This window comes from Coffea arabica, chromosome 4c (genome assembly GCF_036785885.1).
Source record: "Coffea arabica cultivar ET-39 chromosome 4c, Coffea Arabica ET-39 HiFi, whole genome shotgun sequence".
In the NCBI taxonomy this organism is placed as follows: Eukaryota; Viridiplantae; Streptophyta; class Magnoliopsida; order Gentianales; family Rubiaceae; genus Coffea; species Coffea arabica.
The window spans coordinates 8057090-8072904 of NC_092316.1; the positions used below are offsets into that span (position 1 = coordinate 8057090).

The following is a 15815-nucleotide window of genomic DNA, read 5'->3' on the forward strand; positions in this document are numbered from 1 at the left end:
GTAATTAGTTCTCCAGAAGGAACCAGCGATTATTATTTATTAGAAAAGAGCCAAGGCAGAAACCCTTTCCTGATGCTAAACCAAGAAAAATTATCTTCCCAAAAGTTGAAAACCACAAAAACTCTGCATGCATGAATCAAGCATAACATTCTTGTTGCGCATTTCTTTGTGTTCATGGAATGAAAATATTCATGGATAATATAGTCATGAAATAAAAGGTAACCTTTTCAGCTACACTTTCAGTACATTGCTGCAGATTGAAGTCACGATTTAACACGTACTATGATCATTTTAACAACATTTAATTCTTCTATCAGTTGCATTCTTTCTCTCAACTAAACTGGAATACGTACATAATTAACTAGTACAACTCATTATCTGCAACTTGTGCATGCAGATAATCTTGTTCGGGCAATGCATATATCAGGGAATTAATCGGGATGCAGCAAATATATTTGGTTAGAACCTAGAATTTGGAAATGTAAGTGATCTCATTATCATCAGTAATAAACCTTTTCAGAGTGGTTATAATTGCATCCCTCTGATCTAATTTCAGAGTACTGATCTCCTCCAGCTGAAAAGAAATCAATGAACGGCACACCAGTCTTTGCCTGATGATCATGTTCCATTATTGATTCTTGTTCCACTTCCTCGTCTTCTTTTCTTGCAACATTGTCTATCACTTCACTTCTGTTAGAGTCAGCATTCACTTGAAGAAAATCATAAAACTCCACTGGTTCATTTTTATCTGCAATTGAATTTATAAAATCACCAAATAATGATCGAGTCTATTCACGGAAAAAAAGTCCCATAGTGGAAAAGGATTTATAACTTGAATACCTTTATCACGGCTCATATTCATATCATGAATATGTTTTTGAGACAAAAGCTCCTTTAGATATGGAGAACAAGTGCTAAATGTTAGAGGGTACTGATGAAGCCTTTGAGAGTAATTATTCTCAAAGAGTATTGGACTGAAGCTACATTTGATCTGATTACTACTTGCTTGCATGTCTTGCTTTGGCGACTCAGGTTTCTGCTGATCAGTTCTTGATGCTTGAGCAGCTCTTTTTGCATACATTTTTGACCTCTCTCTGCATCTCCGAGCCATGATAACATGCCAATGATTCTTCACTGCATTATCAGTTCTACCAGGGAAAAGTCTAGCAATTATTGCCCATCGATTCCCATGTATACGATGAGATGCGAGGAGGAGTTCTTCTTCCTCTTCTGTGAAGGGGCTTCGATTGATTCTTGGATCTAACTGATTAAACCATCTCAACCTACAACTCTTCCCTGATCAAGAAATACACCTCGTAAGTTGATGATTGGTTTAATGTAATATTGAATATGTGACGTATTTATCATTTAGAAAATAGATCCACTACACAAATTATAGTTGATGTTACATTACACCCTTGTAAGCATGACATGCACAATATTTTATTTTATTTTATTTTATTTTTTTAGGTCTTAGAAAATAATTCCACTACACAAATAACATGTATCCTTAGAAATAAATCCACTTAGCAAATTAATAGTTGGTTTTAGACACTTGCAAACCATGACATGCACAATTGAACAACTTTCTTTTTTTTTTTTCTTGGGTTTTGCTAATTCAATATAGCAAATAGAGATATCTTGAGGCCGAATATATTGCATGGGGTTGAGATGAACATTCACCAGATCAAAGGTGAAATGTAACATTCAATGTACAGTACTCCTACAATTAGTAGATGAATTTACAATCCAATAACACATTACGTGCTTAAAGATTGATTCTTTGTCAAGAACTTTTTCCTCTCTCTCTTTTGTTCTTTTCCACTTAGCCCAACATATTACTGTTACACTTTCTTCATGAATGTCAAAACCCTAATCACTGTTCATGAGATGAAGCCTACCAGCAGTGTTCAACTTTACTTTTTCATTTCCTTCATTACTTTTTTTTCCGTTAACTGCCCTAAATTTTGCATCCATTTTTGGGAGGTTGGGGGATGTCAGGGGTGTAAGATGGTACAAGTGAATTAATAGAAGAAAAATAATTTGACTTGCTACAAAATGATTCTCACCTGATCTTCCTTGTAGCTTTTCAGCTATGGCGTTCCAATTATGAGGTCCATATTTTTCCACCAACTCTCGTAGCTTCTCATCCTCAGCAGGCCTCCAATGGCCCCTGCTACACATCTGGTTATCTGTTTATCACCAGTATGTATGTGTGTGTGTGTGTGTGTGTGTATATATAAGCCGCCAATTTTTATTCAGAAAGCACAGCAAGATAACCACCCATCCAGCTTTTATCAAGGTCTTTCCAAAATCCTTGTTTCTTCTAGCTATCTTTCTTGCTCTTTTTGATGTTGATGAACTAATATTGAAGTTAACAACTCCCCACCTCACCACCCCAAAAAACCGAAACTAACATACAACAAAAACAAATCACACAACACAAAGAGAACAATCGGATGATAATACGGTGATCGATCAAGGGATAAAGCCTAAAGGATACTCTTGAACAAATATATGAGAGTTTGTTTCTTTTTCCCCTACCAAAAAAAAAAAAAAAGGGATTTTAAGAAGAGAGGAAATAGTGTAAGGGGAAAAAAAGCCGATCCCAACAGAAGAATATAAATAAGGGGAAGATGAGAAGTGTTTTCCGTTAGAGAGTGGGAAGGTTTGGACAGACCTTCACCAGCGATTGATGCAACGTCTAGGCTAACTAATTAAAACTCACCCTTTAACTATAACTATATTCATATTCCTCTATATATGCCTCTCACCTTCTAAAACTGTAGTAGTCGTAGTATATATGGGGAGAGAAAATGAAAGATACATATGAGAGGGTTGCTTGGTGGGGTGATTTTGGTTCTTCTTTCAACGTCCTTCCAATATTCTAACCTACAACTTCTACTTGTAACCCACCTAGCAGGAGAGAATTTTCTTTTCTTTCTAACCGTACATGCAACGTTATACTAACTTGTCTATTGTATTATATTACCCCAACACCCCCCCCCCCCCCCCCCCCCCCCCCCCCCAAAAAAGAACAAAACAAAAAAAAAAGGGAAAAAGGGTTAAAATTTTACATGCAACATCTGTATACTGTACAAAGAATTTCCTTCTTTCTTGTTCTAAGTTCTAACAACTTAAATGCCTACCAGGTTTATGTATGTTTCAATGGCTGTTGACCACATTTGGGAAAAATTTCCAACCTAAAAGAAGCTAACCGTAAGCCTAACCAAACCTTGAACCCCAAATATGGATTGGAGTTTGTTAATTTCTTCCTAATTGTCACATATATCAGGTGGGACAAAAGTATTTTTTGTTTTTAATATATATGCATTAGTCTCTGAACTGGATTTATTATTATTCATGTGTACTTTTATAGTTGAAGGAAAGGTTGATATATATGCTAGTTAGACCATTTTGATAGGAAATGGTGTTTTATATAGGTCCTCATCACCTTTCTAGACCTAACTAACGAAATTGGCTTACAATCTCAGAACTGCACGTGGAAACTAGATTAAGGGATCCTTTAATTTCTTTCATCATGTAACAGTTATATTTGTTTTCATGATAAGCAAACATCAAATCTTTCATTTTAGGTTTTCTAGTTGATGTTTGATCAAGCATCATTTACTGTTTGATGCATGTCCCAACATGCATTTGTGTAAATTGAAGTCTCCATTATTACACCTTTTTGCTCACAAGTTGCATGCATGGTCTACATAAACCAAAATTTTTTGCTTAATTAGGAACTTGAAAGCATAGATCAACAACGTAACTTCTACATGGTTGGCTTGTTAGCAACCCGGACCAAACTTTGCTGCTTTGGCACAGATTTAGATAATTATTTTGTGAAAAGGCAACAATAATTACTCAAAGCAAAGAGTGATTAATGCCGCTTTAATTAAACTACATTAGCCAGAATCTGGTATATATGAAGACAAGAAAATCATTTGCGACTCTCAATTAAAAGGGTTTCTTGAGTTTTCTATGGAAAAATCACATCTGCGTTTGCATTAAGTCCAGGATAGATATGTTTAATTAGAACTATATTTCAATACAATTAACCTATTTGTTGTATAAGTATTTTGGCTCCCTGCAAAAGTCATACACAATAGTTGCTGAATCATATATAGACAAATTTCTTTTCTCTTTGTTTTCTTGGTACGTAGAACCACTAATAATTGTTCGAGATTAATTGTAAGACTCCTCGTCCATGAAAAACTTGACAAGTTAATTTGAAGCTTTAGGACAGAAACAAAATAGTTACGTTTATATTTGATTTCTAGTGTCTGGGAGATAATAGTAACAGCATGAAGAAAATAGAAAAGTGTGAGAGATCAATTTGGTAGGACCTGAGGAGATGATTAATATAACAAGATGAGATTTCATGAATTAGATGGATGAACTTTGATGTTCACGGAAATGGATATTTGAGTACATTATTCTCGAAAATGATATAAGAAATGGGGATGGATCAACAGGCAATTTTCAGGGAAATGTCCCAATTGGAGTAATGAAAATGCAGTTTTCTATAAATAATAATAAAAAAAAAGAAACAAGAAAAAGGCAATTTCACAATGTTACAATTTGATTAATATGTGAAATATTTTGACCAACAATTTAGAATATTTGAATCACTATTTGATGCTAGACACTGTAACCTTTCAGTTTGATAATGGAACAAAATAAATGGTTGTTTAAGAACATTCAACCCCAAATAATTTGTATGATTGTTGTAATGAACTTTTTCTTCCAAGTGCTCCATCAAAACATTTTAAATTTAGCCAATTCATTTCACAATTGGGTTATCACTATTTCTTTGAGAAACTTCATTTCACAAATATCTTTGTCCTATATATTAACCTATTGGAGGGTAACTTTTTCACTTTAACCTATTTTTCATTGGAATAGTACAAAATTGTCTATGATTCTGATATTCCCAATTAACCCCCCCCCCCCCCCCCCTTTTTCCCTCTTAAATAAGAAGGAGAGGGGGGCAGGGAGAATGAAGATGTTGAGAATCAAATCCCTCATTTAATGACAGGATAGAAAATTGTTAGGTGCTGGACTACATCTATATTTATTATGCAAATATTTGTTTGTTGCTTCCCCACTACAAATTTAAACAAGCAAAAAGAGAAAAAGAAAAGATACCATTGAGTTATTGATTTATTTATTTTTTGGATCAAACATAACGAACATATCTTCTGTCATTGACAGTTGACTTGTCATAGACTATACAATGAAGAAATTCAACTGCAATCTAACATCCAAAAACTGCATACCTAAGAGAACTCCTGCAGACTTTTCCAACATTTAGACAGTAAAAAATAGACTTCTCTGTTGACTGTTGGCCTACCATTTCCCCTAAACTCCCTCAGATAAACTGTTTGCTTGTTTAAAAAGGGATACCCAAAGCCTTCTTCATTTTTCACCCACCATTTGTACAAACCATACAACTGCACCTCATGATACTGGTAACTGTCACTACTAACCTTAGCCATTTTCTTCAACTAACAAACCTTCTCTCCATTTCTTCCCCCATCCCTCGTTGTTAGTAATTTTGGTCTGACTATTCAACATCTTAAACATAATTAATGGCATTTTTTCAGTGAAAGCTGACATTAAAAGCAAAATATTATGTTCTCTTTCTTTCATAGAATATATTACAAATGCACGCGAGTTTGTTTTTTTTGGCATAGCAGCCTAAAACCAATGGCTCTTAAGGTATGTAGATCATTCGCAGCATTTCATGTACGCATGCAGTTTTGGATGACTGCTCAACAGCTTTACCTAATTCTCTTCCGATCATCAGCTAATTTTCCTGCACCAACCAGAAATATTAACTGTTTGATTGCTTCCAAAACACACACACAAACAGAGGAGACGTTAATACGTTATTCTTTGCCATTGTTTGAATATATATATATATATATATATAGGATTTGCGATCAAGGAAAGAATTGAAGTAGAACTAGGAACTTCTTCTGTCATGGGATCGGAAGTTCATATAACGTGGATCGCTGGTTGCATAGCAACTCCTCACTCTTTCTGCATATTCCAAATTTAGCTGATGGGTTGGATTCCTTCATGGACATGATAAGGATTCTCCAACTTGACCACAAAGCCTACTTCTCTGATTTTGATTCCACTACTAATCTTCCTGGTGACAACTGACAACAGGCCAGCTCCTTTAATTAGGCACAATACTGGGGTTACGAGCATCTGTAACCTCCTAAGATATGTCAAAAACCTGCTAAAACTCCAGGTGATTGAAACCAAGATAGGAAAAGTCATAGTGGTATCCGAAACACTTGAGATAATTAAATGCCTTGGATAGGGTTAGATTGGTTCTTCAATAATGTCTAATTAGTTCATTAGATTGGACTTTGGTGGACATAAGCTTGTTTGATGATTGTTAGAAGTGTTTGTCAGTATATCTGATTTGACTAATGTTTGCCAAAATCTGGTTTTAAGGTTTCTGAGACGAGAAGTCTTCTGAACTTCTCAACTGCAAAACTGCTGAAAGCTAACAGCCTAACCATCTGAGAATTACGGACTTAGGCTTTCCTAGGATCAACTTAGACGTACACCTAACCTTAATATATACACCAACCTGACCTAATGATACTGCCAATTAGACCAATTCTGCTTTGTTAGAAACTTGTTGGTTTTGGTCAAAATACCATCAATTACAACTGTGTACATTCTAATTTCATGCTTCGTGTCATTTCATTAAATTCTTGCACGATACAAGGATATTCAAAATTGATCCACCGCAAAGAATTGGAGGCTAACAAAACAAGACACTAGCATAGAAATACAATGTCCTTGGAGTGCAACTTACTTTTAAGATTGTGGACATTAGGTAGAGGATAAAGATGTTAGCGTCATTATTGACATAAATACATTTGTTTACACTTTACATCGATATTTATACAGCCCTTGATGGCATCTAACACCTTTGTCTTATTATATTAGATCATAGATGCCTTTTCCATATGTTTTATGTAGAAAATGACCTCCCTTTTTTTTCCTTGTGGATTGGGAGTAGAAGTCGCACATAATAAGCTTTGTTGACTAAACATGGTAGGCAAGATATGCTTCGTAAAAGCATTCTTGTCAAATTCGAGGTTAAAGAGAAAACCATCACACATATGATGGAGATAATCAAAGTTTCCAAGCACTTAGCAAGATGTCATCTCATAAAATTCAAACTAATACTAATGCAAACCTCAAAAGTTGAATGATGAAAAACTTAATTTTGACCAATGGCACAAGTAGTAGTTACAATCAAAATTGATAGCACTGAGAACAGAGGCACTAAAGTCCATTTCTTTCGGCTCAAGTGTAGATTGATATCAGGGTAACAATTTCACAAGTCCAAAAGGACTGTTACACATTGTCGGCATTAGATTTGATTGATTGGGCACAATTCCCTCATAAGTATCACACCTGAGCTAAACGCATATAGGAAACCTAACGATTCTTTAACACTACGCAAGACTATCGATTGTGACAGTCACCAAAGAAAGTCCACTAACAGAAATAGCTTCTACTTTTCACTCTTGGAATTCCGTGCTAGGGTTTGAAGTGGTCTATTGCTTGCCACAACTTATGCCATATATCCAGGAAGCTGATTATGATACTTCTGCACACAGTAGAAGAATTGTCCTAAAGTGCAGATAGAATTTAACAAGTTTTGAGTCCAATGTGCAGTTGAACATAATTTTATGTTTCTTAACAGGATATCGAGTCTGAAAAAGAAACCCTTTGATTTGATCGTGTATGTGAGTTCTTCTTCTTAATGAGCAGCAACATCTGATTTTACTAAAGTGAAGAGCTTCTTGTTTTCTTAAGGTGAATTTTGTGTTATTACTGCCCTTGTCCAATAACCCCGGATGAGGAAATCTAGTGAGGAGTCCCAAAATTTTCAAGCTCAGACTGGTTTTGCCTTGGAAAGAATGTGCCGAACGTCAAAGTGAAGTGCGCAAGTTTCTCTGAGGCCAAACCAGGTGGTGATGTTTTTCACTCAGCCAATGCTACAATACAAGATAGATTATTTCTTTCAGGATTTTTTCGTTTGGTTTTTCTCCTATGCTCATGAAACATTTTGGTCTCAAAGTCTCGACTTAAGGGAAACTGTTTCGATGAAGGACAGTGACGGATGCAGAATTTTTAGGTTAGGGGGACGAACAGTCGAGCAGGGAATAACAAAAAAAAAAAATCGTAACAAATGAAGCACACTAAAAGTAAATATCCAACAAACTTAATTAATTAATAATTTTTTAATAATAAAAGACATCATATAAAGCAAAACTTGAAAATTAGACTTGTCTTTAGGAAAATTGAATATTTGAGATGAGTTAGATTGTTTCTACTTGTATGGTTCTTTTTTAATTCTGAGTATAGAATCTCACACTTCAGGGGTGTAATAAATGTGAATATATGTATTTATATAGTAATTTAGGTTGAATCACGTGTCTAAAAGTACCCCTTAAATGGGGCATTCATTAGAATAATTCATAAAAAGAAAGAGTAAATTTTATATACACTGGTAGTGTATACACTATTACGATTGGACGGATGATATATAAACAAATTTTGAATTTCAAAATCAAATTTTGCACATGTGTCTTATATTTAATGGTGATAGTGTATACACTAACAGTGTATATAAAATTAATCCAAAAAGAAATCCATAAAAAGAGATTAAGAGTTTGTTTATAATTATGAACTTACATAAAGAGAGAAATTAGTGTTTACTAAAGGTTATATTTGAAACTTATCTTGTTAAGATTAAAGTTGTAGCAATGGCAAATTACAAGCAATTGTAAGTTGCTTTTAACATAAGGAAAGTAGAGTTATTGTGGAATACTTACGAATGAGTAATTAAAGAAACTGATCAATGCAGCTAACGACCTGGGGGCAAAGTGATATACAGTTCTAATTAAAATTAAATAAAATTCTATGGGAAGCTTTTGGAAAGTTTTGGGGGGCGGGGCCCCCTCTCTGTCCATCGTTAACCAAGGACGCACAGAAGAAGAAGGGTCATCTTTGAAAATTACTTGCCAAAACGAAATCAAAAGAACTGCGGTTAAGTTAGGTTCTGAAAGCGTGGTTTTTTATATGAATCAATGAGAAGACGTGATTGTTTTGACATGAATCAATGTCAAACCTTTTCGTGTAAATACTCGAACCCAACATAATATGATGCTGGTGGATTTGTGCCTCGCCCGAGGCGCCAGCATGCTCGGATTTAGACTCAAATATGGAATATCCTTTTTCTTTTTTTTTTTTCGCAACGATAACAGTTGTATAACCTATTCTAACCTGATTTAAGGGGAAGATGAAGTATAATCAACGAGAAATCCATCAGAAAAAGGTATCCAAAGGTGGTGACAGCCACAATTAAGTGACAAATATAGTAAGAGGCAAGGTTAAATCCTTACCAACAACTTTGAGAGAATATTGGCCTCAGATATGGAATATTCACATACATTCATAGTCCTGCACTATGCATATTTACGTCATAGTGAGTTATTGACATGACATTAAATTTATGAACAAATAATTTAACAGTAAAGGTGAATGATAGTTTTTTATATTAAATTTATGAGCAAATAAGTAACTAATTGACATTAAGCGTACTTAATGCTAGCGGTCAACACTAACCGCATAAACTTAAAAAGCAATAGATTACTAAAAGACATAACAGCACTATAAATTAATGCTGACCAGCATCCGCCACACGGAATTGATCATTGACGTGAAATTACGATGCTGCCCGCACAATCATGGTGTCGATTTCCTCATTCGCACTTTTATATTCTTCTTACCAGGACATTCGTGGCGCCATTAGAAATCACTCTCTGTTTGCTACTTGTCTCTCTTCCCACCTACCAACCAACCCGCCTGAAAGCCGCGTCCTCGCATAGACTGTCTAAGAAGATGCCCCTGCTCTCATTCCATTGACCATCCATCAAAGTCAAACACCTTGCTTCCCGACATGGAACCGATCCTTTCCTAACCCATTTAGCCCACTTCTCTATTTGGTTACACCCTGATTTGATTGCAATTAATTGAACTAAAATCAAGGGTCATCAATTACAACTTTACATGAAAATTTTCCTACGGATTACAACATACAGACCTTGAAAGACTTCTAAAATGAAGCGGATCCTTCACCAAATAAAAAAATCAACAAGATGATGCCCTATTGTTGGCCAAAAGAGTTGACGTTTACAAAGCTGACAGTTCAACTTCACGAGTGCAGGGCCGATAGGCGACAAAGGTGTTATCATTAGAGAAAGAACCCGGATTAAAGCATGTGATTCCTGCGTACTTGAAAGCCTTTTGCTCACTTCTGTCTCCCAAGACTATCTGTTACAGAATGCGATCAATGAAATCAGAACTGTAAGGTTCGCAATGATACAAAATATGCGACCGGAATATTTTCACACTCATTGTCAGCAATTTGTTGAAACATCAAAAAGACACTTGGCACAGTTCTAATAAACTCAGATTCACATCTCTGTAGTAATATCAAAATAAGTTGGAAGCTTTGTTATTAAGGCAAGCCAACAAAGGCTCCCGCCATAACCAAGTCCGAAAAGGCCAGTGAATGCAACTAGATCAGGATGAGTAGAGAGGAAAGGCACGCTCAATGAAAATACTTAATGTTCCAATATTCCAGAAGATGTCTTTCACAAAGACACGAGAGATTTACGTGACTCCAAACATAGAGAAGTTAGTATATCTGTGGGTGTGTTTGTACATGTTTTACATATAAACAATAAATGTTGAAATCCCAATAAGAATATGCGATGCTTGTGCTAGAGAAGCTAAGCCTTTCCCAAACAGAATCTACAGTGTTTATTGCATCTGCACGGATAACAATCATATGCAGGTTTTGGTTGGCGAGACATTCTGTCTTTAACAATATCAAAGGTTTTCAGTCAAGCTTCACCATCAACCATGAATAGAATTCTTGAAACATAGGCAGTCTCATTTAGTATTCATAAGGTAAAAGCTAAAATGCTTCTTATCAAATTGACTTGGCAAAGAAACCAGATGGTAATCTATATAAAAGTCAAGATAAAAGAATCAGCATACCGTATGCGGGGTGGGATAGAGATGTAGACTGTGATCATAATTCCAGATAATTGGTTGTACACTCAGAGGTAGGGGACAAAGGTGACTTTGATGTGTGATTGTAGCCACAAGCTGCCAAAAAAAAAAAAAATAATAATAATAATAAATGGAGAATACTAAGATTCAAGGTACAACTATATCAGCCAGGAATATGGCCAGGATGTTTGCACTCCCACTTGAACGAAAACAGCCCGCATGCAGAATGTGGTAGAATGGAAGGAGTTGAGTTATTGAGTACACTCCACAACAACCTACAGTATGTTATGATAAGTACACTCACATGCTCAAAAGGATCACTTGTTTCTTCTGTTGAAGGGGGCATGAGACAAGATCTACGCATCCTATAAAGCAGATCTTGACGGAAAAATACAATTTCTTGTGTATAGAACTTGATTCTGGATTGACACAATTAAGACAAAAGAAGTGTTAGTGTAACCGGTGGATTCGAGAGTTGAAAGCAAAGACCAAATCTTAAGGAATACGGAGCACGGGCTATCCAAACCCACATGAAATGAACTCAAGCAGCCAAAACACAGAGGAAGCTGTCAAATGCACCTATCCTCAAAATTTACCTGCAAGGATTAGTAGAGAAAATTGCATTTGGAATGTGTTTCTGAAGTTCTTCAGTTATGTACTTTGGCAAAGGACATCTAGGTAAAACAGTTGAGGGACCTGGAAAAACAAAGATAACGCCTCATTTTGCAGAATTTACACAGATGAACAATGGAGATACTTTGACTATCTTCTCAACTTACCGGCATCATCTGGACCAGGAATAAAAAGAAATCTACTTTGTTCCATTAGTCTTTGGTGGGTAGCAATCGCTTGCCCTAACTTTCCAAACTGCAACCTGCAAGTATGGTTGTGTTTTGATCCTTAGGCTCATTCTAGTACTCATAAGAGCTAAAACAATATAATTGAAGAAAACCATAGCTGGTCCCCCACCTGAGACTTGAGAAAGAATTGAAAGAAAGATTACAAGGACGAGAGCAGAAATTTCCCATGAAAACAAAAAGAGAAGGAACCACATCCACATTCTCGTAACCATCGAGGACTGTCTCCAAATTTGCCACAGTCTTCTCTAAGATAGGAGAATAGCCAGGTTAAACAGTGTTTTTTTTCCCTATCTTTTTTGGGGGTGTGTGGCAGTGATATTTTTAAGACCAGCAATTAATAAGAGTTAAGGCACGTGTACCTCCTCATTGTCAAGCCAAATGTCAGAAAGTATAACAAACATGTCATTCACCGCCCTACTCTCCAACTCTGAAAGTCTCAGCTGTTTCCATAATTAGGGAAATACAAATATCTAGCAATCATGATCAGTTATTAATCAAGTATTATCACATCTAAAGGATACTGTTTCCTCTTTAGTAAGTATACCACCACCAAAGAAGTCCACACCGCTAAAATAGCTGAAAGACTTTTCTCTATCCTCTAAAGGAGGAAATCCACATGTTTTAACCTGCAAAACACACTTGAAAATCAGGGTACTAATCAGGAATTCAACCAATGCCACACCTAATCCCGTCCTTAAACAAAAATGATCAACAAGTATGGAAAGTCAAATTTGCTAGTTAGTGAACTATAAACCATTCGTGAAATTTGTAGACAGTTAAAGTGTGAAGTGGTTGTCAATGTTCTATGGCAAGGCTTCAAAAGTTCAAATCTAAAGCTTATTGATCTTCTTTGGGCTTTTTAATCAAGTATTCAATTGGCAAGGACCCAATCCCACTACCTTTCTGATTAGTACACTTAATCCAGTCACCATATGCAGCTGTAACAAGTCTGACTTCAAAGCTATCATAGCTTCCTTCTCAAGCTCATTTGTAACCTTGTATATTTTTGTTTTTGAATAAAATCCTGTGTCATTAGGTAATACTTTACTTTTTAAAATGTAAAAATTAAATTCAAGTGTGCTTATGCCTCACCCTAATTATTTAAAAAAAAAACTCTACAAATATATTTCCCTTCTCCACCTTCGAGGAAACATAAAAAGAAAGAAAATGACCAAGAAAGGAAACGCATTCCCCTTCTTGAACAATAGGAGAGAGCTATAGTTGTCATCTGCAGATTCAACAGCAAAGAACAATGAAACTCATTCATTTATCTTTTAGTTGGTGGAAGCCAATAGCACTGAATAATTGAAGAAAGCATATTCCTAAGTCCAAAAGTCCTAATCAGGAACTTAAAGAGGAAAAAACAAAAAGGTGACCAGTAGTACGAGTATATGCTGAATCGTATACCAACAATGTCTGCAAGATCTCAAAATTGATGAGGTTGGAATGGTGTCTGGAAAGCAAATTTCAGAAAGAGTTTTAGTCCATAAACAAGAAACAAAGCAAATGCAAACCTGAAAAACACCATCCAAGAGCATCTCGCCTTCTGCTAAAACAATCGTGTTTTCTGAAAAGTACCCTGTAGTTATTTTGTACTGTTTGTCAAAGAAAACGAGCATCCTAGGAAACCTTTTGTGGCTTTATGCACAAAAAAAAGGACCATAAGATTTCAGTGAGCAACAAGCAAACTAAAAGCTGACTATTTATCTGTTGCAGTATGTTTAACAGTCCAGAACGTAAAAAGATGGATAAGAACTTAAAGAACATTACTTGTTCAGGCAGAATGATGGCACCACATCAAATGATTCAGCAAAAACACTTTACAAGAAGTTTACTTTTTCAATAAGGAAAACCAAAAAAAATTAGAGATGAAAATCAACCAATGGTTGAAAACCACACTAACTGAAGTCTGGCAATCAAAAGGCATATATTGACATAAACAGGTGCATAAAAAACAAAAATAATAAAATAATAAAATAACAGTCTCTGGCAGAAGACCAAAAAGGTACAAAATTTGCATATTTCAGAAGAGAAAACCATTTTCAACCATATAATAGCGATGTATCCAAGAAACTAATGTTGTTTTAATTAATAAAGGATATTGCGTTAGATAAGTCAACTTCAACAGCAGCATTTAGATCTTCCAGGTAGAAGTGCCCATCTTCTAGCTGAGATATTAAACCCATGATCCACCTCCTCCCTGTTTGCCCAACCAAAGATTGAATTGGAGATATCTATCACCATTTTATAAGATTAGAATTTAGCATCGAGCATTCAATTAGAGAGGAATAGGCCTACTATTTACATATGTTCGCATCAGTATGCAAGAGAATTTAGGAGAATGTACCTCACAGCTCCCATAGTCAGAGAAGTCAGAACCAAAATTTGGCCTAGAAAAATGGGGATCACGAGAAAGTCTCTGGAACAACAAGAGAAACCTATCCCTATAGAGAGCCGCTTTAGCAGAAGCATCGCCATGAATTGGATTTCGGCCTGTATGTCTACAACCCCAAAAAAATACAGAGAGAGATTATTACCAGCAGTAGCATATTAGGCTCATCAATTTAGTGAATAAAATTGAATGACAATTAATTGGTTTCCCTCAAAGTTCTTCTTGTCCTACTAAATTTTAATGATCAATCATCAGTTTTCCATCAGTACTTCACTCCTTGCACTCATGTTAACTAAACCATACAAAAGTGTCTTCTTTACACATATCTTTCTTTAATTCATGACCACTACATAAAATCCACATTTTTAGTTTTCTAAAACAAATAAGCCGAACAGTCCATAACTTTTTCGATCGCCTCATCCCTTAAACAGCTAAACAAGCTATTTTTGCATCAAATTCTCATCTCTTATTTATATATCATCAATAACTCAACATGAAATCATCAAACATAAACATAATAAAAAGCAGGATTTAGACTCCGGCCATAAAAAAAAGTCCAGAATTGCTCCAGAAAAGGGCATTTTTCATTGTTTCACCCAATCTACTCTCTGCTGCATTCAGATTATCTCAAGTATTCTTTAAAGCAAAAAAATATTCATTTTGACCAAAAGAAAGAACCAAAAATCAAAAAGTTTTCGCGGGCCAAAAAGGATATATTTTCTTACTCGTAGAAAATCTTCTTAACAGGATCATAACGAAATTTTGGAATATCGAAAGCATTAATAACTCGAAGAGCAGAGCCTCCAACGCCAAGAGTAGCACTGTTAGGGTTTTCTTCAACAGCGGCTTCAGCTTCTAGTAAAAGGGTAACCACTTTATTCACCGCCTCTTTATCCAAAATCGACGATTTCACTGCCAAATCCATCAAACCAACATTAAATAAACATTCATCAATTAATCAACTAATTAATTACTTCGAGAAATTCAGAATTTCTTTTTTTTTTCCTGCCTGCCACTTACGAGAGAGGTGGTGGAGCTCATCGAGGAGGAGGTCAATGGCGTCGTCTTCGGCATCGGGGAAGCGGTTGACAAAGGAGAGGATTTCAGCTAGGGCTTCCAATTTTATTGTGTAGCCTCTCATCTTAAATTTTCTCTGCACTTTGCTTTTCAATACGGCGCTCATTATATTGTCTTTTTACAAATTCTTTCTGGATTTTCGGTGAAATGTTTCTGGATTTGTTCTGAGATGGAAATGGAGGATTGCCACTCTATTATCAGTGTGTGACTGCGTGTGAATGTGGGAGGGAGAGACGAAACCCTGGATTTAGATATTGGGTCCACCGGGGAGGGAAAATGGCGGGAATGCAAATTCTATGCCTCATTTGCACATTACCCCTTATAGTTTCTATCCCATCATCAATGCATCCCCTTAC

The 15815-nt window shown here is 35.8% G+C and overlaps 2 protein-coding genes across 2 annotated transcripts; both read right to left on the minus strand.

Annotated features, from left to right (window-relative positions):
* Positions 1–163: 163 nt before the first annotated feature.
* On the minus strand, positions 164–2734 carry LOC113738663 (transcription factor MYB54-like). The gene is made up of 3 exons (XM_027265905.2): positions 2070–2734; positions 841–1296; positions 164–748 (listed from the first exon to the last, which is right to left on the minus strand). Exons 1-3 carry the CDS (start codon positions 2182–2184, stop codon positions 501–503), a joined length of 819 nt encoding a protein of 272 aa, XP_027121706.1. The 5' UTR covers positions 2185–2734; the 3' UTR covers positions 164–500.
* A 7364-nt stretch (positions 2735–10098) lies between these two features.
* Positions 10099–15697, minus strand: LOC113738826 (DNA polymerase epsilon subunit B-like). Its single transcript, XM_027266093.2, has 13 exons — positions 15403–15697; positions 15108–15294; positions 14338–14491; positions 14093–14224; positions 13505–13582; positions 12512–12616; positions 12350–12430; positions 12100–12230; positions 11910–12004; positions 11727–11826; positions 11435–11549; positions 11116–11226; positions 10099–10383 (listed from the first exon to the last, which is right to left on the minus strand). The coding sequence occupies exons 1-13, from the start codon at positions 15563–15565 to the stop codon at positions 10243–10245; spliced, it is 1593 nt and encodes a 530-aa protein (XP_027121894.2). The 5' UTR covers positions 15566–15697; the 3' UTR covers positions 10099–10242.
* Positions 15698–15815: the final 118 nt, after the last annotated feature.

What these genes read in the sequence shown, in the direction of transcription:
- LOC113738663 (XM_027265905.2), bottom strand. Translation starts at nt 2,184, where the DNA reads ATGTGTAGCAGGGGCCATTGGAGGCCTGCTGAGGATGAGAAGCTACGA. An exon ending in AAAGCTACAAGGAAGATCAG is followed by an intron (nt 1,297 to 2,069) that starts GTGAGAATCATT and finishes TTTCTTGATCAG; the next exon opens with GGAAGAGTTGTAGGTTGAGA. An exon ending in GAATATGAGCCGTGATAAAG is followed by an intron (nt 749 to 840) that starts GTATTCAAGTTA and finishes ATTCAATTGCAG; the next exon opens with ATAAAAATGAACCAGTGGAG.
- LOC113738826 (XM_027266093.2), bottom strand. Translation starts at nt 15,565, where the DNA reads ATGAGCGCCGTATTGAAAAGCAAAGTGCAGAGAAAATTTAAGATGAGA. An exon ending in AAGTTGACTTATCTAACGCA is followed by an intron (nt 13,583 to 14,092) that starts ATATCCTTTATT and finishes GACAAACAGTAC; the next exon opens with AAAATAACTACAGGGTACTT. An exon ending in TTCTCTACTAATCCTTGCAG is followed by an intron (nt 11,550 to 11,726) that starts GTAAATTTTGAG and finishes GTGTCAATCCAG; the next exon opens with AATCAAGTTCTATACACAAG.